General features: G+C 45.2%; 2 protein-coding genes across 4 annotated transcripts; one reads left to right on the top strand and one right to left on the bottom strand.

Annotated features, from left to right (window-relative positions):
• The first annotated feature begins 6,226 nt into the window (after positions 1-6,226).
• On the top strand, positions 6,227-22,408 carry LOC127005707 (uncharacterized). The gene is made up of 17 exons (XM_050874825.1): positions 6,227-6,383; positions 7,806-8,000; positions 10,263-10,417; positions 10,972-11,114; positions 11,973-12,117; positions 12,949-13,095; positions 13,717-13,839; positions 13,958-14,041; positions 14,307-14,386; positions 14,733-14,877; positions 16,058-16,246; positions 16,828-16,976; positions 17,659-17,794; positions 18,053-18,191; positions 20,185-20,372; positions 20,787-20,906; positions 21,434-22,408. The coding sequence occupies exons 1-17, from the start codon at positions 6,266-6,268 to the stop codon at positions 21,980-21,982; spliced, it is 2,805 nt and encodes a 934-aa protein (XP_050730782.1). The 5' UTR covers positions 6,227-6,265; the 3' UTR covers positions 21,983-22,408.
• Positions 22,409-22,537: 129 nt separating this feature from the next.
• LOC127005708 (uncharacterized) lies at positions 22,538-24,340 on the bottom strand. Of its 3 annotated transcripts, none has more exons than XR_007758872.1 (3): positions 23,976-24,340; positions 23,463-23,646; positions 22,538-23,187 (listed from the first exon to the last, which is right to left on the bottom strand). XR_007758872.1 is itself a non-coding variant. In XM_050874826.1 (3 exons), the coding sequence occupies exons 1-3, from the start codon at positions 24,281-24,283 to the stop codon at positions 23,005-23,007; spliced, it is 588 nt and encodes a 195-aa protein (XP_050730783.1). In that variant the 5' UTR covers positions 24,284-24,340; the 3' UTR covers positions 22,538-23,004. The 3 variants fall into 3 exon arrangements, 2 of the variants coding, with proteins under 2 accessions (XP_050730783.1, XP_050730784.1); XM_050874826.1 differs by having other exon boundaries at positions 24,063-24,340; XM_050874827.1 differs by lacking the exon at positions 23,976-24,340 and having other exon boundaries at positions 23,463-23,696.
• Positions 24,341-26,049: the final 1,709 nt, after the last annotated feature.

The following is a 26,049-nucleotide window of genomic DNA, read 5'->3' as shown; positions in this document are numbered from 1 at the left end:
TCTCTTCTAGCCACTCTTTCTCTATTCTTTTATCGCTGGCAGTGTTGTTATTATATATTTTTTTGTGTGTGTGTGAGTTGCCACCCTCGCTGTAAAAAAAAAACTATCATTCCAGGACTCGCCAATGCATTATAAGTGGCCAGATGAATGAGTACTAGCACGCAGGCGTCGTCAGTCACTTCAGGTTAGGTGTGAGTAGCGAGGAAGTCCAACTCTCCTCTTAGCGGCTGTCAGAGAGGGGCGACACACACACACACACACACTCCCTCGATCCATGTCCAGAGCTCCCTCTCTCGCCTCTCCCGTCCCTGACAACCTCCATCTCACAAGACTTGGTAAGCTCGTTCAGCCACCACGACACTACAGGTCCGTATTCTTAAACACTTCGGTCCTCAAGCGCACACATTTGACAAGGATTTCGTAGGAGTTTTGGGTTAGGTTAGGTTAGGTAAGGTTAGGTAAGGTTAGGTATTAAACACATCGATCATCAAGCACACACATTTGACAAGGATTTCGTAAGAGTGTTGGGTTAGGTTAGGTTGGGTAAGGTTAGGTATTAAACACATCGATCATCAAGCACACACATTTGACAAGGATTTCGTAAGAGTGTTGGGTTAGGTTAGGTTGGGTAAGGTTAGGTATTAAACACATCGATCATCAAGCACACGCATTTGACAAGGATATCGTAGGAGTGTTGGGTTAGGTTAGGTTAGGTATTCTTAAACCCTTCGGTCCTCAAGCACACACATTTGACAAGGATTTCGTAAGAGTGTTGGGTTAGGTTAGGTTAGGTTAGGTATTAAACACTTCAGTTCTCAAGCACACACATTTGACAAGGATTTCGTAAGAGTGTTGGGTTAGGTTAGGTTAGGTTAGGTTAGGTATTTTAAACACTTCGGTTCTCAAGCACACACATTTGACAAGGATTTCGTAGTAGTTTTGGGCATTTCCAGCGGTACTTTTATAACCCTGGTGGTAGTTTGACCCTTCTTCTGTACCACGAACGTGAAAAATACTCACGAAAACCCGATAATCTCCTTCACGGGCCTTGGGTATAGTTGACGTGGGAATACCGACCTATATGCTAGTATTTCTAAACATATCACCACCCCAGTTCGCCTATTTCAAAACCCCCCTCGTAGAAACTGCTGGGATATTCATGGACTGTTTTGTGATGCTGGTGATAGTTCTACACGACGTCTGCATCTTGAACTGGAAAACTACCCATGAAAACCCGGTTAGCCTTTTCGGTAGCCTTGGGAAATAGTCGCAGTGGGAGGAGAGCTGATACTTTAAAACATGAAACATAATTGACGTGAAAAGCTGGAGTGTCTGAGAATACCGATTTAAGTTTAAACAGTATTGGGCGCCTCTGCGAGCTAGATTCCCGCCCTTAACGAGGTACCTGCGGGGGTCATGTTTCTTAGGTTAGGTTAGGTTAGGTTAGGTTAGGTTGAAGGCCCCTCTAAGTAAAATAATGAGAAAGAATCATCACTCACGCAAACCATTTCATAACATATATCAACGCATGTGTGATAAGTTTATGCATCATCTATTTTGGGAGGTTTATATCATGGCACAAATTTGGCCCATTGCTGGTACACGGTAAAGCCACAAATTTGGCCCGTCGCTGCTACCGGGTTAAAGAGAGAAAAAGAGAAAGGAGGAAAGAGAAGAAGAAGGAAAGCAGTAGAAAGAAGAGGAATAATAGAGAAGAAGGAAAGGAAGAGGAAGGGAGAGTCAACTTTCTCCACGCTACGGCACGCGACATTTGATGCGTGCTGTTACGGACGATGTATAAAGAAGTGGGTCTCTTCCCCTCCCCACCATGCAGACACTAACAATTATAGCAACTACGTATATATGCCTGCTCTTCTTCCTTCTCCTCCACCTTATACCGTAAATATATACTTTTATTTCTTTACGTTCGCCCTGTTGCACCAGTAGGCTATCGTGATGGGGCCTGCTGGTTGGTCCTAGCCCGTTCGTGGCGCAGGCAAGTATTTACAGTGGCACCTTCTTGTTTGGCTCATGCTGCCCCGCGGAATTCAATTTTGCTCCACTGTAGAGAGTTTTGCTTCAGTCCGAGTTGATAGGCGGTCTTCAGGACAGCATGTGGGTAGTTTTAACCACCCTCCTCTTCAATTAATATCACTAGTGTTTATTTTTCTATGTATATTACATTTTGCGGGTATAATTCTCACCCTGCTTCCTCATACACAAAATAAAAAGTGTAGAGTGAATGTCGTCACGGTGAGTAGCTATCCTTGCGTTCCTTCCCACCTACCTACCCTCTCCTTCTCTTCTCTTCATTTAATATCAGTATCAGAATAGCTATCTTTGCCTCCTCCTCCTCCCCCCCTCCTCTCTCTTCTTTAATTTACACCGTGGTGACACATGTGACGTGTTAGGCATGATTACGGGGCGAAGTCTATTTATCTACGTTCTCCTTGATGAAGCTCACGGGGCTTGATAAGTGTGGGCAAAAATGATGCAGCGAGACACGATGATATAGTATTGTGTTACTCCCTTCTCCCTCTTCCTCCTCCTCCTCCACCCACGTCACGGCACTGCATCTTATGAATACTAATAGCTTGCATTGTGAGCCCGTGTGTTACTACTACTACTATTACTACTACTACTACTACTACTACTACTACTACCTACTGCTACTATTACTACTACTATTACTACTGCTGCTTAGGTGAGTTAACACGTAAAAAGAACACTAATACTTTATTTCACCCTTACGGCAAAATCTAACAAGTGTTTCTCCGCTGCAAAAAGTCAACAGTAACGGTAAGCCAGTTTTCACTACCTCAACTCTAGCTGCGGGAGTTCCCAGATTAATATAGTAACCAATATAGTACTACCAACACGATTTCATTCAACTAAGGAGGAGGAAGGTGCTGTTCATGTAACCTTAACTTATACTTCATTCAGAAAGGTATAGGTAAGGTTAGGGGGCATACGCTATAGCTACATATTAGTTTTTTACAATAACAGTACTTCTTCTATGCCTTGGTTAGTATCCTCAGACGCTTCTATCTCTCACATGATCCAACGTTGCCAGATTGTTGTACTTCATTCAGAAAGGCATAGGTAAGGTTTGGGGGCATACGCTATAGCTACATATTAGTTTTTTACAATAACAGTACTTCTTCTATGCCTTGGTTAGTATCCTCAGACGCTTCTATCTCGCACATGATCCAACGTTGCCAGACTGTCGTACCTCATTCAGAAAGGTATAGGTAAAGTTAGGGGGCATACGCTATAGCTACATATTAGTTTTTTACAATAACAGTACTTCTTCTATGCCTTGGTTAGTATCCTCAGACGCTTCTATCTCGCACATGAATCAACGTTGCCAGACTGTCGTACCTCATTCAGAAAGGTATAGGTAAGGTTAGGGGGCATACGCCATAGCTACATATAAGTTCTATCTCGCACATGATCCAACGTTGCCAGATTATCATACTCAGCCTCCTATGTTTGCCGATTTCCGACCCCAAAACTGCCTCCTCGACCCCAATAACTGCTTTCATATATAGATATCGTTAAAATGGTTAATTATTGGTGTTTTGCGTTTATGGTATATACATAGAAGCTTTGTCAATTTACCTCCCACCAGAATCATAAAGCCGCCAATGGAACCGCCTCTCATTCCATCTATTTCCAAAGGCCAAAATAGGAGATAAATAGCGTTCCCATGACTGTTTCCTTTCACGTTCATGGTATATACGGAAGCTTTGTCGAACTACCACTACCAGGGTCATAAAACTATTACCAATGGAACTGCCTCTCATTCCATCTATTTCCAAAGGCCAAAATAGGAGATAAATAGCGTTCTAATGAGTGTTTCCTTTCACGTTCATGGTATACACGGAAGCTTTGTCGAACTACCACAACCAGGGTCATAAAACTATTACCAATGGAACTGCCTCTCATTCCATCTATTTCCAAAGGCCAAAATAGGAGATAAATAGCGTTCCCATGTGTGTTTCCTTTCACGTTCATGGTATATACGGAAGCTTTGTCGAACTACCACCAAGGTCATAAAACTATTACCAATGGAACTGCCTCTCATTCCATCTATTTCCAAAGGCCAAAATAGGAGATAAATAACGTTCCCATGACTGTTTCCTTTCACGTTCATGGTATATACGGAAGCTTTGTCGAACTACCACTACCAGGGTCATAAAACTATTACCAATGGAAGTGCCTGTCATTCCATCTATTTCCAAAGTCCAAAATAGGAGATAAATAGCGTTCCCATGACTGTTTCCTTTCACGTTCATGGTATATACGGGAGCCTTGTCGAACTACCACTACCAGGGTCATAAAACTTCTATCAATGGAAATGCCTCTCCGTCCCCTTCCCACCCCACTCAGGACTCCTATAAAAGTCTTATCAAATGTGTGTGTGTGTGCTTAGGCGCCAATATGTTTGAGAATACGGACTTTGCTCTATAGCTTTACACACTCCAGTCACACAAACATATTATAGTCGGTGCAAACATTTCGAGTACACATTTTTCTATCCGTAAGAAGCATAGGAAACAGGGTTACAAAGAGAAAGCAGCAGCTCGCATACCGTTGCATAATGTTAGGGTAAACAGGATACATTATTAAAGGGTGGCACGTGGCTCTACAACCTCGTGAATATGTTTGGAGTTTGTTAGCCATTCCAGTCATGTTGCCGCGCACTTAACAGCACAGCCAGAAAGGGTATGGAAGAGATATAGAAAAATGCTGATCTTTAGGGTAAGTTTGGACGACAAAAAGTGTCTATAGGTTATTTTTTTGTTTGTTTGTTTTGTTTATTACAGCAGAGGAGACAGTGCAAGGGCTAACAGGAGTAACTTTTAATCCCTTTTATCTTCTCCTTTTCTTTTCCGTGTTTGTTTTCTTTTCTTCTTCTAAAATAGCCTACTTATGTTTGGGGTAAATCTGAACGGAAAAAATATCTTCAGAATAACTTTAACTATTTTCTTTTCTCCTTTTCTGTTTTTCTTTTCTCTTTTTTCCTTTTAAAATAATTGCGTTTAAAGAGCAGAACAGTTATGTAGCAAGATTTACGAAAATATTGATCCTTTGAATAGGTTATGACGAAAAAAAATGTCTATATGAGTAACTTTTAACCTATTTTTTCTTCTCCTATTTTTTTGCGGGCTATTTCTCGACTTTTTTTCTCTCCTTTTAATTCCTGCCTTTTCTTTTTTTTTCCTTTTAATTCTCGGCTCTTTCTTCTGTTCTTTTAATTTCTGTTCTTTTCTTTTCTCCTTTTAATTCTCGGCTCTTTCTTCTGTTCTTTTAATTTCTGTTCTTTTTCTTTTCTCCTTTTAATTCTCGCGTCTTTCTTCTGTTCTTTTAATTCCTGATCTTTTTCTTTTCTCCTTTTAATTCTCGCGTCTTTCTTCTGTCCTTTTAATTTCTGTTCTTTTCTTTTCTCCTTTTAATTCTCGCATCTTTCTTCTGTTCTTTTAATTTCTGTTCTTTTTCTTTTCTCCTTTTAATTCTCGCCTTTTTCTTCTCTTCTTTTAATTTCTTCCCTTTTTCTTTTCTCCTTCTAATTCTTGCCTCTTTCTTCAGTTCTTTTAATTCCTGCCCTTTTTCTTTTCTCCTTTTCTTTCCCGATTTTTCTTTTCTTCTTCCTTTTTCCTTCCTTCCTTCTTTTCTTTCGTTACCCGTCGTTTCGCTATTCCTCCATTAACGTTCATCTGCCTGCTTGCCTGCCTGTCTGTGTCTCTGCCTGCTTCTCCATTCACCCCATAACAGTAGCGGCAGCAGGAATCAATTTAAAGTCCCCAGCACATATTAACATTGATCTTACAAGGAAGTTAAGCCTGTGTACTCAAGCGAATGTCCCACAGGCAACTAACTAACTGCAGGCTTTTAGTACTGAAATGTTACTTAACTTCCATTTTTATTCCTAGAGGTCACTTAAACATTGTATCTCTCGTTCATTTTCCATTCTCTTCCTTTCCTTTTTCCCTTCATTTTTATTCCCTTCCTTTCTTTCTTTCTTCCTTTCTTTCTTTCTTTCTTTCTTTCTCTTTCTTTCTTTCTTTCTTTCTTCCTTCCTTCCTTCCTTCCTTTTCCTCATCCTCATCCTCCTCTACCTGAAACATGACCTAACTACAGCACTTCTTTCCGTCATCCTAAACCATACATCAACATTACCAAACCAGTCTTTATAATCATTTCCCTTAGAGGACGCTGGGAATAGCATACAGCGTGAAGGGGAGGACCAAGAACCAGAGAGATGTGGAACCCAAGTCGAGTGAGGGAGACGAAGGGAAGTGACGGGGAGGTGGCAACAGTGGTGGTGGTGGTGGTGGGCTTTCTCCTGCTACCGTCCCCTGCATCTGCTCAAACCGAGGGTGAGTAGTAGTAGCAGTAGTAGTAGTAGTAGTAGTAGTAGTAGTAGTAGTAGTAATGGGAGGAGGAGGAGGAAGAGGAAGAGGAAGAAAAGAAGCAGAAGGAAGAAAATTAGAAGAAAGAGGAAGAGGCGGAGGAGAGAGAGGAGGAGAAGGAGGATGAAGCGGAAGAAAAGAAGGAGGAAGAAGAAATGAAGAAAGAGGAAGAATAAGGAGCAGTAGTAGTAGTAGTAGTAGTATTAGTAACCATACATAGTTGCTAAATACACAATCATAAACACCAACACACAACACAAAATAAACTACTCAATTTCCCCTAAAGTCACGGCTATTAAGAACCCGACAAACACAGGGGCTGAAAGCAAGCAACACGCACTCCATCAAGCTACTATAACAAACTACAACGTGTTATATCCGAAGACCGTAAACAGTTAGCATGGCAGACGGGGGTGCAGCGCTGGGTGTGAGCTATCGGGGCCTGTTACTGTCACGATGTTTACCGCAGAATTACCGGCCGCAATACTTGCTCTCTCTTACTGGGAAACGTTTGTCATTGTCCCAGGCTCCTATTGTTTTTAAGGGGTCTCTTAGGTGAATTATATTTATAGTGGCTGCCGTGGTAAATGACTCTTGCTTGCCCATGCATCTTAATTCTATCATAATCATCTTCTTTGCTGTAGGGATTAATAAGTACTCCTCTTGACCGAAGTCGCTGAAGTTAGGGTTGGTTGAAGGTCTGGACAGCATGTGGGTGATCTTCAAACACTCAGCGATGGTTGAAAATTCCCAGCGTGCATCGGTGGGATTCGAACCTACGTCCCTTGGCTCACTATGCCTACACGCTGATCATCTGGCCTTCTAATCCTTCTCTGTCCTATATGTATTCTCTAAATCCTCCTGCAAACTATCCAATCCCTTACACGTCTTCTTCCGGGCTGGAGGGTAGTCTTGTATGCTCTACTGATCCTCTTATGTTCTCTTAATCCTCCTCTTCCCTATATGTCCTATCAATCCTCCTTTTTCCTTCATGTTCTCTTCATCCTTCACCAAAGTAGGCTATCCAATCCCTTATACGTCTTGTCGATTACTCTTCAGGGCTGAAGGGTAGATTTGAATGTTCTGCTAATACTCTTATGTCCTGTTGGTCCTCTAAATCCTCCACCAAACTATCCAATCCTTTATGTGTCTTCTTAATCACTCTTCAGGGCTGGAGGGTAGATTTGAATGTCCTACTAATACTCTTATGTCTTGTTAGTCCTCTAAATCCTCCACCAAACTATCCAATCCTTTATGTGTCTTCTTAATCACTCTTCAGGGCTGGAGGGTAGATTTGAATGTCCTACTAATACTCTTATGTCTTGCTGGTCCTCTAAATCCTCCACCAAACTATCCAATCCTTTATGTGTCTTCTTGATCACTCTTCAGGGCAGGAGGGGAGGATCAAGGTGTTAAGTCTGCAGGAATCTTTCATCCCCGACATCTCCAGCTTCGCGCGGTGGCAAGGCGGCTTCCCTCGAGCCCTCACCGAAGTCACCATCTGCTACAGGCTCAGAATCTTCTACTACCGCCCGGAGGTTACTGTGTTCTCCTACTTTAGTCCGAAAGGCGAAATTCGAACGGGTGAGTCGGAGTTTGGGGTTTTGGGGCTGTATTCTTTGGGTTTTTTTAGGGCCCAAGAGCACATATTTCGTCACACGCAGAATTTAGATGTATTCTAGATGAGTTTTCGGAGTCTTTAGGACAGCAAACAGCGACTCTGGGAGAAATTCATGACGTCGGGAAGCTGATTTTTGTTACTTTTCGGGCAGCAACTTTATTTATGTACTTATTTATCCCTACAACAAAGGAGATGATTAGGGCAGAATTTAGATGCAATTTAGATGTGCTTTCGGAACATCTAGGACAGGAAACAACAACTAGGGGAGAAATCTAGACATCGGGATGCTTATTTTTCGTAACTTTCGGACGGCAACTTCACGACCCTTCACGGAGGCGGTGGCTGTGTCGAAAGAGTGACGGCGCCGCGTTCAGGAGCACGCGAGCCACCAAGCTGGGATTTTTCAGCAGCCGCCGAGTGGCTTAAAACTACCCACATGCTGTCCAGAAGACCACCTATCAACCAGGACTCTAGATTCTAGGATTAAAGATGAGTTCCGGGAGGGCAGCATGAGCCAATGCAAGATGGCGCCACTATAAACACTCGCCTGCGCCAGAACGGGCTGGGCCGATCATCAGGACCCACCGAGAAGAAGCCTTGGGCCGACAATCAGGCCGCACCGGAAAGAAGCCTACCGGCGCAATAGGCCGCGACGTTAAAAAAAAAAAGAAAAAAAAATCCAGGGGTTGTTTAATGACCCTGGTGGTAGTTTGACCTTTCCTCTGTACCGTGAACGTGGAAAAACGCTCATGAAAACCCGATTAATCTCCCCTCCGGCCTTTCGAAATAGATAACGTGAGAGTTGGAAGCGTCTGAGAATACCATCTTTAAACGTATCGAGTTCCCATTACGACCACTTCCAAAGGCCACAGAGAGGATTCACTGCCATTCCGTCTATACTTGTGACCTGACGTGTTATTCTTCATTCCATCTATACTTTTTTTGTTTTCGACTCGTTATTCTTTTTTTTTCTTACAGTAAGGGATCAAACAAGAGTCTACTTTGGTATTAGCGGTGAAAAAATACATTGTTCTTTATATTTCATGGTTAAGCAAATATTAAAAAAGGTTCGGTTCGTGTAAATTCGACTTGCTGATCTTCATCGCATCTATATTTCTTTGTTTTCGACTCGTTATTCTTTTGTTTTCTTACAGTAAGGGATCAAGCGAGAGTCTAGTTCGGTATTTTAGTGGTGAAAAAATACATTGTTCTTTATATTTCGTGGTTAAGCAAATTTTCAAATAGGTTAAGTTCGCGTGAATTCGGACGTGGACGAAAAAGTGAAACCCATAATATTCAACGTAAATTGTGGACATATGATGGAGTTTGCGCACACACACACACACACACACACACACACACACACACACACACACACACACACACACACACACACACACACACACACACACACACACACACACACACACACACACACACACACATATCTATCTCTCTCTCTCAATCTCTCTCTCTCTCTCTCTCTCTCTCTCTCTCTCTCTCTCTCTCTCTCTCTATCTATCTATCTATCTATCTATTTATCTATATATCTATCTCCTATAATCTATACCAATATGTCTCCCCCTCTCTCTCTCTCTCTCTCTCTCTCTCTCTCTCTCTCTCTCTCCATCACTCAGTCAATCTATCTATCTTTTATCACATACAAAGGCACTTAGCACATGTTCCCTTAAGGCCTCAGGTGTATAACTTTGTCACAGGTAAGGATAGTCATCGAACTTACATTCCCTAGACACCAAAAAGGGGAAGGTAATACAGGCTGTCTTTTGTGTGTGCTGGCAGGTGATTAGGAGGTGAGGGAGAGTGACCGATTGGGCTTTTGTATGGTAACGTTGTGTAATCTATTTTTCCTTCCTCTCTCTATATATATATCTCTCTCTCTCTCTCTCTCTCTCTCTCTCTCTCTCTCTCTCTCTCTCTCTCTCTCTCTCTCTCTCTCTCTCTCTCTCTCTCTCTCTCTCTCTCTCTCTCTCTCTCTCTCTCACACTCCTCTATCCGTTCCACATATTAAGTTAACCTCAACTAATCTAAAACTCACCTAAGCTATACTAACCTAGATGCACAATATTAAGTGGCATAACCCCCCCTACTCTATTCTTTGCAATGTAAACTGAAGTAGCTAAAATAAGGTAAAGTACGTAAACTATGCTAAACTAACACTGCCTTTCCCTTCACTGCAACAAGCTTCCCTTTCTCCGCCTCTGCAGATCACAACCGGCTGGGCGTACAGGTCTTGGTGACAGCGGCGGGTCGGAGGCTTAACACGCAGTTGGTAACCCCGCTGATGCAATGGTCGGCTTTTTGCGTGGCTTTGTCCGCGGCGGAACCTATCGCGCTGTACTTCAATGGGGAGAGAATCGAGGTGAGAGGGAATGAATGGGATGGAGAGGGGTTTAAGTTGAGGGAGAGGAAGGGGTAGAGAGTGGAGTTGAGTGGGGAGGGTTTAGAAGGAGAAAGGAAAGGAAGGGGAAGGGGAAGGGTTGAGGTTAGGGGAAGTGTAGCAGAGTAGGTTTTAGATGAAGAGGAAGGGGTAGAGAATGGAGTTGAGTGGGAGGGTTTAGGAGGAGAAAGGAAAGGAAGGGGAAGGGTTGAGATGAAGGGTTAGGTAAGGGAAGGGAAGGAAAGGGAAGCGAAAGAAAGAGAAGGGAAGGGAACAACGGTGAAAGAAGAGAAAAATGAGTAGGGGTAGAGAATGAAGTTGAGTGGGGAGGGTTTAGAAGGAGAAAGGGAAGGAAGGGGAAGGGTTGAGATGAAGGGTTAGGTAAGGGAAGGGAAGGAAAGGGAAGCGAAAGAAAGAGAAGGGAAGGGAACAACTGTGAAAGATGAGAAGAATGAGAAATATATCTATCCGTCTATCTATCTATCTATCTATCGTGTACTTGTAAATAAAGCCTGATACCTCATATTCCAACACAGGGTACTTATGCTAGCGCTGGGGACGGGACTACCACGAAGACGGCAGCTGGGAGTGTTGTCTTGATGGAGCCTGAGGGAACTTTGGTGCTAGGCCAGGACCAGGACGCGGCGGCTGACATCTATGACGCAACGCAATCCCTGTGGTGAGTAGTGGTAGTGGGAATGGTAGTAGAGGTGGTAGTAGTAGTAGTGGTGGTGGTGGTGGTGGTAGTAGTAATAGTAGTAGTAGTAGTAGTAGTAGTAGTAGTAGTAGTAGTAATAGACCTCTCTTTCGGCCACCTCTTTTGGTTCTTTTTATAGGAGCAGCGAGTAGCGGGCTTTTTTTATTATTGTTTCCTTTTTTGTGTGCCCTTGAGCTGTTTCCTTTGTTGTAAAAAAAAAGTAGTAGTAGTAGTAGTAGAGGTGGTTGTAGTAGTAATAGTAGTAGTAGGGATAATAATATAGACAAGATAGACAAGATAGGTAGACAAGCATTCGCAAAAACCCTCAAATTCTTCACTCTCACGAAGTCAAACTATGCTAGAAATGGTTTATACTCATTTTTCTCCGCATACGTATCTATATAGACACACCAACACCCCTGAAAGCAATACCAACTCACTAACTATCACTACCGCGGCTGGAAATCAACACTGCAGCACTCTCTATATAACCTCCTATCAACTATAACACTATCTAAGCTCTTCTCAACCCTAAAACACACTCTATCTAACCTCCTCTCAGCCCTATAACACATTATCTATAACTTCCTATCAACCTAACACTATCTAACCTCATGCCAGCGCTAAAACACTCTATCAATAACTTCCTATCAACCTAACACTATCTAACCTCATGTCAACGCTAAAACACTCTATCTAACCTCTTCTCAACCCCAAAACACACTATCTAATCTCCTCTCAACCCCAAAACACACTATCTAATCTCCTCTCAACACTATAACACTCTATCTAACCTCCTATCAACCTAACACTATCTAAGGTCCTCTCGATCCTCTTTAGCGGCGCCGTGACGGACCTGAACGTGTGGTCGCGGCGGATGGGCAGTGAGGAGATGGCCAGGGTGACGCGGTGCCTGGAGCGGGGTAAGGGGGACGTACTGAGCTGGGACGAGGCGGAGTTTGAGATGGGGCAAGACTCCTCCGTGGTGAGTAAGGGGGGGAGGGGGGGGAGGGGGGTTATGTGTGTGTGTGTGGGGGGGGGTTGTTTGTGTGTGTGTGTGTTTGTTTGTTTGTTTGTGTATGTGTACTTATCTTTTTTCTGCTTTAAATTGTCTATTCCTTCGCGCTCTCTCTGTCCTGTCTCCTCCTTTTCGTATAAATTGATAATTCTAATGATTTTGTTTTATTCGCGTTGCTATCTCGCTTCTATATATACGTACACACACCTTTTTCCTCTGTTAAGTGGGTGTAACCTTGACTATACCTCTCTTCCTTCTTGTCTAAATTGCCTATTCTAGTAACCTTTCTCTTTGCTGTCCTTCCCTTCGCGTCATAATAGCCTATTCAAAACAATTTATCTTTCTCTATCTTTTTTTCGCGTCTCATAATTGCCTCTTCTAATGCTTTTTCTCTTTCTCCTCTTCCTCCTTTCTCTGTCTTCGTGGGAATGGCTCGTGCGTCTCTATCGCTTCTCTCTCGTCCAATGTCCATTTCCTGACAAGCTCTCTCTCTCCCTTCTTCCCAGTCTCATAATTGCCTCTTCTAATGCTTTTTCTCTTTCTCCTCTTCCACCTTTCTCTGTCTTCGTGGGAATCGCATGTTCGTCTCTATCACTTCTCTCTCGTCTGACGTCCATATCCTGACAAGCTCTCTCTCTCTCTCTCTTCCTTCTTCTCAGTCTCATAATTGCCTCTTCTAATGCTTTTTCTCTTTCTCCTTTTCCACCCTTTTCTGTCTTCGTGGAAATGGCACGTGCGTCTCTATCACTTCTCTCTCGTCTAATGTCCATATAGCTCTCTCTTCCTCCTTCTTCCCAGTCGGAGTTGAAGCTGCAGGAGACGTGCATGGTGGTGCCGCTGCCCTTCTTCATGTTCCCCAACCACATGCAGTTCACCACGGCCGCGGGGCTCTGCAAGGCCTTCGGGGGGAGCATCGTCGTCCCCAGGAACTTGGAGGAGCAGGAGGTGGGTGAGAGGTCTTACTGTTCAACCTCTCCATCCTAAATTGACCTCTCTTTTGGCTACTCTAATTTTATCTTTTGTCGAGTAGCGGCTTTTTTTGTACCCTTTTTGTGGCCGTGTTCTCTGATGTTAAAAAGAGAAGGAAAAAAAACTCTCTCTTCCCCCTTATTCACATTAAATTTTCTTGATGTTATTACGCAAGTCTGTAGATTAATTTAATACTGCTACTGATATGCTGTTACGCGTTTTCGTGCGGATATATGATTCATGGACATGCTTATTCATAATCACCTATTCTAATCACATTTCTCCTCTTTTTTCACCTGTCTGTCTGTCTGTCTATCTGTCTGTCACACATATCTCTCAGAACCTCGTAGTTACCGGTTTCTGATTCGTAGCTATTGCCTAAAAACACCAATAGTTAACCATAGACAAGATAGACAGACAAGCATTCGCAAAAACCCTCAACTTCTTCACTCTCACGAAGTCAAATTATGCTAGAAACGGTTTATATTCACTCTTTTCCGCATACGTATCTATATAGCCACAACAACACCCCTGAAAGCAAACATTGGAGGCTGAGTACGATAATCTGGCAACGTTGGTCTGTGTGTGTGTGTGCAGGTGGTGTACGGTCTAGCCGACGAAGCCACGGAGCAGTGTTCCGTGGAGGGCGAACCACTAACTTGGCTGGGCATCACCAAGAACGAGAACAATGTTTGGGTCCACCACGGCACGGGCGAGAATGTAAGTTCAAGCTCTTTCGTCTGCTTTCCATCATCGTTTGCGTATATCGGCCTTTCGTTCGGTGACTATAGCGGTATCGTGTATAATAAGTCACTCTAGTCTATATATCTGTGTCCAGGTGACGTACTTCAACTGGGCGCCGGGTCAGCCAAACAACGTCGCCCACGAGACTTGTACCGTGATGAAAGGAAGGATACTGAAGGTGGGGACTCTTCCTCCTCCTCCTCCTCCTACTCCTCCTACTGCTACTACTACTACAACTACTACTACTACTACTTCTACTATTGCTACTACTACTACTACTACTACTACTACTACTACTAATAATAATAATAATAATAATAATAATAATAATAATAATAATAATAATAATAATGCTACTGATATGATGTTACGTGTTTTCGTGAGGGTATATGATTCCCTCTCTTCTCTTCCCCTCTACGAGTGTTTTCTCTCCCGCATTACAGGGTGGCTGGGCTGACCAGTCGTGCCGGAAGAGCTACAAAGTGTGCGTCTTGTGTACCCTCAAGCTGCCAGTCTTCCTAAGGTGAGACTCGCGGTGCTATCTCGCTTATATATATACGTACAAACACCTTTTTCTGTGTTAAGTGGCGTGTAACCTTGACTATCCCCCTTCCGTTGCCTTATATACTACACCGCTGTCTACTCGCCTGCTCTGTATGTTGTCCTGATGACCTCTTATCAACCCGGACTCTGGCGAAACTCTCTAAAGGGTTTCAAGTGGAGCTCCAGGGGGCAGCATGAACCAAGCAAGAACAGCGTCACTATAAAACACTTGCCTGCACCACTAACGGGAAGGGTTAACCAGTAGGCCCCCTCAATAAAGAATGCCAAAGAAAAGGAATGGTATAGGCTTGTGTCTCCGTTTACAGGTTCCGCGGCATCTGTGACTCCACCCTCTACGACGACCGCTTCGTGATGGCCGGCACGCGGAACGGCAAGCCTTACTTCAGGGGCTACTACCGCTCGCACATCTACTACACCGAGGAGCGGATGTGGCGCCTGCAGAACATAATGGTGCGGAGACGCCTCTTGTAGTCCCTTCGTATCCTAGCCCGGTAGCAGCAGGGATCATGTTTCTAAATGGTCCCTCTAAGCGAGAAAAATGAGAAAAAATCATCACTCACACAAACCATTTCAAAATGTATATCAAAGCATATGTGATCAGTTTACGTATCATCTATTTTGGGCGGTTTTTATCATGGCACAAATTTGGCCCGTCGCTGCTACACGGTAAAGCCACAAATTTGGCACGTCGCTGCTACCAGGCTAGTGTAGCTCTGTGTGTGAGAGGAACGAAGCAAATCCCGTAGAGCTATTCCGCAAGGAGCTACTAAAAAAAAAGTAGTTTAAATTTTCTTGGTGTTATAACGTAAGTCGGTAGGTTAATTTAGGTTTCCGGTTTTGAAATGTATATAAGTTAGAATAGAAGACTTAGCCTACTCCTTCTTGTGCGTCCTATCTTCTTCCTTCTCTTTATTATGGAATTTAAAAGGATATTTTTTTAGAATACAAGACCTACTAAGGGCAGTATTACTAAACATTTTGTCGCCCGAGTTTACATACTTGACAAGTCTTTCGTAGGAGTTTTGGGTATTTCCAAGGGTAGTTTTATGATCCTGGTGGTAGTTTAACCCTTCTTCTGTACCATGAACCTGAAGAAACACTCATTAGAACCCGATTGATCCCCTCTTTGACCTTTAGAAATAGCTGATGTGACAAACCTATATCTGTATTACTAAACATTTCGTCTCCCAAGTTCACATATTTGACAAGGCTTTCGTAGGAGTTTTGGGTATTTCCAAGGGTAGTTTTATGATCCTGGTGGTAGTTTAACCCTTCTTCTGTACCATGAACCTGCAGAAACACTCATTAGAACCCGATTGATCCCCTCTTTGATCTTCAGAAATAGCTGATGTGACAAGCCTATATCCGTATTACTAAACATTTCGTCTCCCAAGTTCACATATTTGACAAGGCTTTCGTAGGAGTTTTGGGTATTTCCAAGGGTAGTTTTATGATCCTGGTGGTAGTTTAACCCTTCTTCTGTACCATGAACCTGAAGAAACACTCATTAGAACCCGATTGATCCCCTCTTTGATCTTCAGAAATAGTTGATGAGAGAAGCGAAAGTGTCTTATAGTACCGACCCTAATCTCCTCCTCCTTCCTCCCCTTCCCCGCGTGCTCGTTCTCAGATGAGTGAAAAGTTCGCGGAGATGAACAACGACGGCTCGCTGGACTTCCCCGTCGGGCGCCACAGCTGGGAGTTCTCGCACGGGTTCTGCGGCCGCGAAAAGCACCAGCAGCACTCCCTCACGCTCTCCCAGTGCGCCAAGAACGACGAGTTTACTTGTGACGACGGGACCTGCATCGTCATCAACAAGGTAACGATGATAGGCGAAGTAATGTGAATGAGCTCGTATTGCTGAGGGTCACAGTTTCATCCCCTTCGCTGGGAAACTCTACAACGGCCTTCCTTTGTCTGCATTTCCTTCTGTTATAAGTAGATGAAGCAATGTAAATGGACTCGTCTTCCCACGGGTTCCTCAATACAGTATAGGTCACGGTTTCACCCCCTTCGCTGGGAAACTCTAAAACGGCCTTCCTTTGTCTGCATTTCCTTCTGTTATAAGTAGATGAAGCAATGTAAATGGACTCGTCTTCCCACGGGTTCCTCAATACAGTCAAGGTCACGGTTTCATCCCATTCGCTGGCAATCTCTAAAACGGCCTTCCTTGGTCTGTATTTCCTTCTGTTTTAATTTAAGTAGACGAAGCAATGTAAATGGACTCGTCTCGCCACGGGTTCCTCAATACATTATAGGTCACGGTTTCACCCCCTGCGCTGGCAATCTCTAAAGCGGGCTTCCAAAGTCTGTATTTCCTTCTGCCTACGGTCCATATTGGCTAGTATTGGTGCAGGTTACATAGGAGAAGCGCCAGGTGTATAATGTTATCCTCTATAGGTATGTGACAGGCGAGTGCAATGTCCAGACGGCTCAGACGAACTTGACTGCTCCACGGTGAACCTTCCCAAGGGTTACCAGTCCACGCTGCCGCCCCCCAGCCTCACGCTCAACGCCCCCCTGCCCGTCTTCCTTAACATCACGCTCAGGTAAGGTCAAGGAAGGGAACAGGAAGGGAAGGCAACTAACATAGAGGGCGAGATGTGGGTCGGATCTACAGCAAGGGCAGACAGTGAACCCCGACGAGGCAACTCCGGCAGCCACGGGTGACCTGACTCCCCAACTCCCTTATCACCCATTCACGGCCTAATGATAAGAGACAATAAGAGCGAATATGCATAGTATCCTCCATTTTGTCCCCCTAATTCGCTGCCTAACAAGAACGAGAAGGAAAAAAATATATCTTGTAAATCAGCCTTTCGGTACATGTCCAGAAAACGTAAGAAAATTAATGATAAAAAGGAAAAAATTATGACAGCGTAAAAATAAAGTGATAAATGAGTAAAGAAAGAAAGAAAGAAAGAAAAAAAAAAGAACGAAAGAAAGAAAGAAAGAAAGAAAGAACGAAAGAAAGAAAGAAAGAAAGTAATAAATGAATAAAGAGAGAACGAAAGAAAGAGAGAAAGAAAGAAAGAAAGAACGAAAGAAAGAAAGAAAGAAAGAAAGATAAAAAGTAAAAAATTAAATAAAAACAAATAGGAGAAGAAACGAACACTTACATATTTTCCTCTTCCTCCTCCTCCTCGACCTCTTCCTCCTCCTCCTCTTCCTCCTCGTCCTCCTCCTCTTCTTCCTCCTCCTCGTCCTCCTCGTCCTCGTCCTCGCCCTCAGGTCCTTCCTCGAGATCAACGCCATCGAGGGCAGGTTCAAGGCCGAGATGGTGGTTCTGATGCTGTGGAGGGACCAGAGACTTAGGTTCCAACACCTTCGAAGCGACAGGCAACTCAATATTATCCTGCCGTCTGAGGTAACACAAGGAATATACTAGAATACTCTCTCTCTTCCTTTTTTTCTTTCATTTCTTCATTTTTTCTTTCTTTTTCTTTCTTTTTTTCATTCTTCCATTCTTTCTTTGACATTCTTTCTTTCTTTCATTCTCTCTCTCTCTCTCTCTCTCTCTCTCTCTCTCTCTCTCTCTCTCTCTCTCTCTCTCTCTCTTACCCCTTCCTCCTCCTCCCCCCTCTCCACCTTCCCCCGTCTTCTCATCCCCTCACCCCTTCAACAGGCACAAAACATCTGGGTTCCAACAATCGACTTTCTGAACGCGGAGAACAACTTGCAGACGGTGGTGGACGCGGCCAGCAAGATCACCATCAAGAGGATCGGAAACCCGCGGGAGGACGATATACAGACCTCCAAAGAGGGTACGATTCTATGCATAAGAGATTGGGTGGAGGGAGAGATGAAGAGGGAGAGGGAGAACGGGGGAGTGTAAGGGAGATATTCAGAATTCCAAAGAGGGTACGATTCTGTGTATAAGGGATTGGGTGAGGGAGAGGAGAAGGGGCGGGGGAAGGGTGATTTTAAGAGGGTACGATTATGTCTGTGTGTGTAGAGGATTGGGAAGGGGAGGGAGAGGAAGGAAAAGGGAGGAAGGGAAAGGGAGGGAGGAGGTTATTTAGAATTCCAGAGTGGGTACGATTGTGTGTGTGTAGGGGGAAGGGGGAGGGGGTCGAGAGAGAGAGAGAGAGAGAGAGAGAGAGAGAGAGAGAGAGAGAGAGAGAGAGAGAGAGAGAGAGAGAGAGAGAGAGAGAGAGAGAGAGAGAGAAAAGTGTATGTGATTAAGTGTTCAAAGTCATTTCGCACAATCAGGGTTAATCACGGCAAATTACCATCAAAATATCGCCCAATTAGAACACACTCACACATAATCGCTGCCTTTCTCTTTCAATTTCTCGGTCGCAGCGCAGTTTACGAGCCAAAATCATCGCTATTACACCATTTATCCCAGACATTAAGAGTCGTATGACAAGACAGTTCGACGCCCAAGAACACGTATTTGAAGGAGTTTTAGTTTTTTGGGCATTTCGGAGGAGTTGTAGGACCCTGGTGCTAGTTTGACCATTCTTCTGTACCGTGAAAAAAAAAGAGACATTAGAACCTGATTGATCCTCCCTCCTTTTACTTATAGCTGATGCTGGAGAAGTGTGTCTTGTAATACCAGCCTTAAGAGTCGTATTACAAGACAGTTCGACGCCCAAGAACACATATTTGACAAGGCTTTCATAGGAGTTTTGGGCATTTCCGGGAGTAGTTGTATGACCCTGGTGGTAGTTTGACCATTCTTCTATACCGTGAACCAAAGAAAACACTCATTAGAACCCAACTGACCCCCTCCTTGACCTTTGATGTGAGGAGCGAAAGTGTCTTAAAATACCGATCTAACACTCCCAGTTTTATATGAGCGATTAAATGCAAACACTCACACATAAGCACTGCATAATGTCTGTCTCCTCAACGACCCACACACACACGTAGATATAACTCAAGGCAGCGTTATTATATTCATTATCTCACATATAAACAGCAGTTGGCGCCACTATAAACACTTGCCTGCGCCATAACGGGCTGGGACCAACCATCAGGTCATCATACCGTCGCCACAAGCAGAAACGTAAAATAAATAAATCAATAAATTCTATCTCACTTCTTGCAGCTCTCAATACCACTCATTTCATACACTAACACAATATTTATCTCATTTATTCCTTGGTAATATACACACTTAGGTAATATGATGATCGCCTTCCTCACACATAAACACTATCTTCTATCTCTCCTTTGCCTATACAACAATCCAAAACAACACTATTCTACCCCTTATAGTCTTAATCCTCTTCCTCCTTCAGCGCGCATCTATACAAGGGTCGGGAAAACTACATTCGCGATTCTCGGAAATACATGATCGCCTCACACATAAACACTATCTTCTATCTCTCCTTTGCCTATACAAAAAGCCAAAACAACACTATTCTACTCCTTATAGTCTTAATCCTCTTCCTCCTCCAGCGCGCATTTACGAGGGTCGGGAAAACTACATTCGCGATTCTCGGAAGTACACGATCGCCTTCCTCACACATAAACACTATCCTCTATCTCTCCTTTGCCTATACAACGAGCCATAACAACACTATTCTACCCCTTATACTTTTAACATGGGCGTGAATCCTCTTCCACCCTCAGCGCGCATTTACGAGGGTCGGGAAAACTACATCCGCAACTCTCGGAAGTACATGATCGCCTTCCTCACACATAAGCACTATCTTCTATCTCTCCTTTGCCTATACAGCAAGCCAAAGCAACACTATTCTACCCCTTATACTTTTAACATGGGCGTGAATCCTCTACCACCCTCAGCGCGCATCTACGAGGGTCGGGAAAACTACATCCGCAACTCTCGGAAGTACACGATCGTCTTCCTGTGCAGCTTCAACTTCTTCTACTACCCCTTCAACACCGACTACTGCTCCATGGTCTTCAGGGTCAACAAGAATACAGAAACCTACGTCACGCTGGAGAAATACGGGGCCGGGACGATATACACGGTAGGCGGGTTAGCTTAGGTTAGCTTACGTTAGGTTGGGTTAGGTTAGTGATGGTATATGGGGTTTAAAAGTAGTAGTAGTAGTAGTAGTAGTAGTAGTAGTAATAGGCGGGTAGGCGGGTTAGCTTAGGTTAGGTTAGGTTAGGATAGGTTAGGTTGGGTTAGGTTAGTTAGGGTTTAAATATAGAAGTTGTAGTAGTAGTAGTAGTAGTAGTAGGCTAGTTGTTGTTGTAGTTGTGGGCCTTTTCAGGGGTAGTTTATCGACCCTGTTGGGAGTTTGACAAGGCATCGATACCATGAACTCTTAAAAACACTCATGAAAACGCATATTACATCCTCTTTGGCCTTTAGAAATAACTGATGTGATAGTCTGTAGCGCTTAAGTATCAGGCACTAAAGTCCAGCCTCACCTCAGGGTCGCGATAACCTCCGCGAGTACAAGATTGGCGGGATGGAGACGCGGCGATACCAAACCAGCGAACCCTACAGCGGCCTCGAGACTTCGGTTCAGATGCGACACCTCTACACGACGCAGGTACGAGATGGGATCGGATTGCTTATAACTTTTGTCTCTGTAGGAACTGGGATTAGCGGGCTTTTTTTTTTTTTTACAGCTTTTTTTTGTTGGCCTAGAGCTGTTTCTTTAGCTGTAAAAAAAATGTTGTTGTTTACGTTTTTCTTCGTTTTCTTCGAGTTTTCATAATTTCTTTACACTTCAGTTTGTTTTTCGTTTATTTCTTTCATTCTTATATATTTTTTTTTCCTTCCTTCTTTCTTTCTTTCTTTCGTATGTTTTTCCTTTCGTTTGTTGTTAGTTTTATTTATTTCGTTTCTCTTTTTTTTCTTCTCTCTCTCTCTCTCTCTCTCTCTCTCTCTCTCTCTCTCTCTCTCTCTCTCTCTCTCTCTCTCTCTCTCTCTCTCTCTCTCTCTTTTTCTATCATTTCTTCATTCTTTCTTTCTTTTTCTTTTTTTTTTGTTTCTTCCATTCTTTCTTTCATTCTTTGGCATTCTCTCTCTCTCTCTCCTACACACCTAATTAACCTAACCTAACCCTTTCAACAGGTGGTCACAGTTTTCATCCCAACGACCCTCATCAACATCATCTCCTTCGCCACCTTCTCCTTCAAATGGTTCGACTTTCAGAACAGGATCATGGTCTCCCTCACCGCCTTGCTCGTCCTCTCCACTCTCTTCTCCCAAGTGAGCGACAGTCTGCCCAAAACCTCATATTTCAAGCTCATCGATGTCTGGTTCTTCAGCTCCATCCTCTTCGCCTTCCTAACCATTATGACGCATACGTTAGTCGAGTATCACCATCACTACGGCCACGGTGAGGAGTCCAAGTCGTCTTTCTCGAACTTCTCACCGGTTCAAGTCGTGCCAGTGGAGTTTAGCAGCGGAGACGTGAAGAAACGGGGCAAAGAGAAGCTGAACTATCGCTGGGGTAGACCGATGCCCGAGCTGGTCAATAAGGTCGGGTATAGGTTGATTCTTACCGCCTATGTGATCTTCTTCATCGTGTTCTGGGCCGTGGCGTTTTCCCAGAAGGTGAAGGAGGACGCCAAGAACTTCGTCAGAGGGTTTGAGGATGTGAAGGGCTACCCGGAGTGAAATAAAAATGAATGCGCTAGTTTAAGATAATGTTAAGATGAGCGCGTCTCCCCAACCACCTTCGTAGTTCGTAAAATAAGACTGTAATGTTAAATTCCTTGTGAGTGTTGAGACAAGCGTCGTGTTTGTAGCCACGTACATATACTAAGCTCACCCGTATTGTATGATGAACTTATTTTCCTTGTATACTGAATTCCTACCCCTGTGCGTGTCTTATTTTTACTTCCTTAATTTCGTGGGGCGGATAGTGGAGACCCACTGTCCAGTGGTGAGCCTTGTTTCTAGTCAACAGCTCGCTGTCACCAGTGTACAAAACTGTAACCTTGCGAGAACGGAAGAGAATCGCTGTAATCTTTTTGGAGGATATCATGTGGAATTCGATCCTCCATAACCACCGTCGTTTGAGCTGCACAGCATATGACTGATTATGTTATCCGTGCATCTGCTAAGTGATGCACTGTAAATCTTTTTCGACTCCCAGCAGTATTTAAGTGTTAAAATAGGAGCCATTACAAAATTTACAAATAGGGAATACTGAATAATTCAAAATACCTCTGTCTGTATACTCAGGCAATTTAATTGAGAAGCAATAAAGTCCATTTCCAGTACAAGCAGTGTTCGTTAGTCAGCCTCGGGGCCACCACAGCGGTGTGAGCCGCGGCCTGACAGCCTACTCAGATCAGGGAACAGCGGAGGCGAAGTCGCCCAGGACACACGACACAGGACGCCAGCGTCACAAGAGGACAAAGAGGACACTTATACTTGAAGCATTATCCCCACGGCACATTCGCAAGCCTGATACAGAGAGCGGCGTGCCTGCCGTTTCCTGATACGGGCGCGACCCTTGCTTTGAAGACCCTTGACCTGAGCCCGGAACCCTGAGTCACCGCCTCGCCGCTAACCGCCGCCCCGGGACCGTGTGGTCGTCTCGGCGAGGTCTTCCTGAGTACATGGTGAGTTTTCCTCTCCGCCCCAGGGTCTCTCGAGTACTGTTCCACGGCCCCTGCCAGCGCCGCGCTGCCCTAAGCCAGCGCCTTGCCCCTGAGGGCCTCCAGGGGGGTGTCGTGGTCGGGGGAGTCGTCGCGGCAGTCGTCTCGCTGCGTAATCTTCCTGTCGGTGGTCTCCGGGAGCAGGAACACCAGGGCCGCCCCGACCAGGGCTGCCAGGCTACACAGGGCGCCGGGTGCCCAGGGCAGCTTTTCCCCCTGCGGCAGCAGCAGCGGCACAAGAACAACAACAACAGCAGTGTTAGCAGTGTGTCACGCGCCGCGCGGAGTGAGTGTGTCCGCAGAGCACTATCTCCGGACGCCTACACTCAGGGATCAAGTATATATCTGCATGGAGAATGAGTTTAGACAAAATCTTGACACAGGCTTTTGAAAATTGGGTTTCAACTTTTTTTTTTGTCAAGAACATGATACGCTGTGCCGCGCCCCGCGTGGCTGTGAGAGCCCCGCCACAACGCCCTTCAGCGGCCTACCTCGCTTGTCCCGCCCTTGCGCGTGGCGATGAGCAGCGTCACGGCTGCCATGGACGTGGCGCACACCGCCAGCAGGAAGGAGAGGGTCCTCCGGCGGCCCAGGCACGTGATGGCCGGCCACAGGCAGAGCAGCGCCGGCACCTCCACCAGCCCCACCAGGAACGTGTGGAGGTACACGTCCGTGCTGCCAAAAGAGCGTAACCGCGTCACATCACGAGGGTCGCGGCGCGTCATAACGGCCAACCCTGATAACGGCCTGAAGCGTCATGCGTCAGTAATGATCGAGCGTCCAGGCCTCGGTTGACTGTCAACACGAGAAAGCTCTAGTCTAGGAACAACATAATCATCACTTTGGCCCTGCTGGCCAGGGAACCACCGAACCACCGTGCAGCAGTCACCAGCGTCCGTCTTCATCACTGCTTGAAAACAATTAACAACACCGGGCTGACACCGCCAGCCGTCCCGCCCACCCCTCAGCCCCCGTCCAGTGGTCACCCTGTTCGCCTCCCTCACCTGAGAATCCTGGCGTAGTGGCTGAGGCCGTTGTAGGACGCCCCCCCCCCCCCACGGCCCACAGGTAGAACACCACGCAGGCCTTACTCCGCAGCCCGGGCGTCAGCAGCAGCACCGGCAGGTAGCGGCTGTAGCGGCGCAGACAGCTGGTGCTGGTGGTGGAGGTGGTGGAGGCGTCGGAGGCTCGGCGTCTTTCCTGAGGAACCAAACAACAACTGAACACCTGGCTGGGCCCGGGCTCGGTCTGGGCCGCGGCACCACCGTCGGCCCGCCAAGCCACGGCCGATGAACTTCACGAATGCTAACATTCAAATCTGTGCAGGAATCATCATATTCGTCACCCTAAGGATGACATTATGAAAATGTTATTTAATAATGCTTTTGGTTGTTATAACTAGAGGCAGATAACTTTAAGTGTTGAATAGAACCTACTACTTGGTGTTTTACACACACACACACACACACACACACACATACATACACACACACACACACGTGCACACACTCTCTGCCTGATGGTCTGCATGGCGGCCAGGAGCCGCTCGTCCGGTGGCAGCGTGGTCCTGTTTAGGCGCGCCGCCGAGCGGAGAACCCGAAGCGCCTCGGAGAACCTAACAGGCTTACGAGGAACCAATCACAAGTAAGCTTTACCAAAGTTCCGGCCAATATAGAACAAAAATATTTCGTTCCAGGAACGCAGCAAACAACAACGGTCACAACGCAGCGGCAGCTTCGTCAAACGCGCCCTAGACACGTTCTCCTGCTATACTTCTTGCCGCCGGGGAAATCGCGTAATTTATTGCAATAAACTCCCAATAAGCTGCCGGCCTCACACTATCACGATCAAGTGAATGCATGATGCTGCTGCCATTTACTAAACACTACTGCTGGCACTCACTGGGACGGACAGACTATAGGAAACCCGATGACGAAACCCATATCATAGGCATACCAGAAGTAGACGATGGTGATGAGGAAGAGCGAGGCGCACACGGCCTGCAGCCACCGCCAGGGCCTCACCAGGTAGGCCAGGCCCGGCATCAGCATGTACCCGAAGGACCACGGCAGCATGAACAGGGCGCCCACGGAGTTACGCTGGCTGGGGGCGCAGATCTCCATGGCTGGCGAAGGTACGGAACATTAGTATCAGAGCCATAGGAAAGGAGGGTTTGGCCACCTTCATTAGATCTTTTTTTATAGTAAAGGAAGCAGCTCAAGGGGAAAAAAAACATATGAAAACAAAAAAAGCTCGCGATGCTCTGCTCCTATAAAATAGGGTAGTGAAGAGTGGCCAAAAGAGAGGTCAATTTCGGGTGGAGAAGTGTCTTGATACTCTTCTCTTGGCACCTCCTTCCTCATAGAGCGTAAGTCATACTATAGGAGGAAATGCAAACGAAGGAGAGATGAAATAATGAAGATACTGGTCATCTCTTACATTAGGAAGTTGGACAGCTAAGTACTAAAGGTTTTCTCGGCCATTTCACCTGTCACGAAGGTACCAATGTAGTACAGGACTTGCAGGGTCTCGATGGCCACCTTCAGGATGATGTAGACGGTGATGTTCGGCGCCGCGGCTAACAGGAAGCTCAGCACGAGGTTGAGGAGGCACGCGGCCACCACCGCCGGCCGCCGACCCGTGCTGCACCCCAAGAGAGGAAGAGGTCACACGCATTAACAGGATATTTCTAGGCCGCAGTTACTGACCTCACACACACACACACACACACACTGTTCACCCCAGGAAAGGAAGAGGTCACACGCGTTAACAGGATAAATCTAGGCCAGTTATTGACCTCACACACACACACACACACACACACACACACACACACACACCATTCACCATGCACATTTTATCTACCCCACTATCTACTCACGACATCAAATGCGTATTCAGGAACAAATACATGGCTCATCTTTCATATCAGTGTATCTATTTGTCTGTATCTTCTGTGTCCTATTTTGGTAGGAACAATAAAAGCAACACTAACATAAAAGCGTGAAAACTGCATAAACATTCAACATTTCCGGACAGAGATATACCGTAGTGCAAGCCTCTCAGCCCAAACCAGGA

This window comes from Eriocheir sinensis, chromosome 30, assembly GCF_024679095.1.
Source record: "Eriocheir sinensis breed Jianghai 21 chromosome 30, ASM2467909v1, whole genome shotgun sequence".
Taxonomy (NCBI): domain Eukaryota; kingdom Metazoa; phylum Arthropoda; class Malacostraca; order Decapoda; family Varunidae; genus Eriocheir; species Eriocheir sinensis.
This window is presented reverse-complemented; position numbering and strand designations above follow the sequence as displayed.

Coding starts and splice junctions, on each gene's coding strand:
- LOC127005707 (XM_050874825.1), top strand. CDS start 6,266: ATGTGGAACCCAAGTCGAGTGAGGGAGACGAAGGGAAGTGACGGGGAG. Junction 14,042..14,306: donor TGAAAGGAAGGATACTGAAG/GTGGGGACTCTT, acceptor CCCGCATTACAG/GGTGGCTGGGCTGACCAGTC. Junction 14,387..14,732: donor AAGCTGCCAGTCTTCCTAAG/GTGAGACTCGCG, acceptor CTCCGTTTACAG/GTTCCGCGGCATCTGTGACT.
- LOC127005708 (XM_050874826.1), bottom strand. CDS start 24,283: ATGTTAGCATTCGTGAAGTTCATCGGCCGTGGCTTGGCGGGCCGACGG. Junction 23,647..24,062: donor GCTGACGCCCGGGCTGCGGA/GTAAGGCCTGCG, acceptor CTCTTTTGGCAG/CACGGACGTGTACCTCCACA. Junction 23,188..23,462: donor GCAAGGGCGGGACAAGCGAG/GTAGGCCGCTGA, acceptor CTGCTGCCGCAG/GGGGAAAAGCTGCCCTGGGC.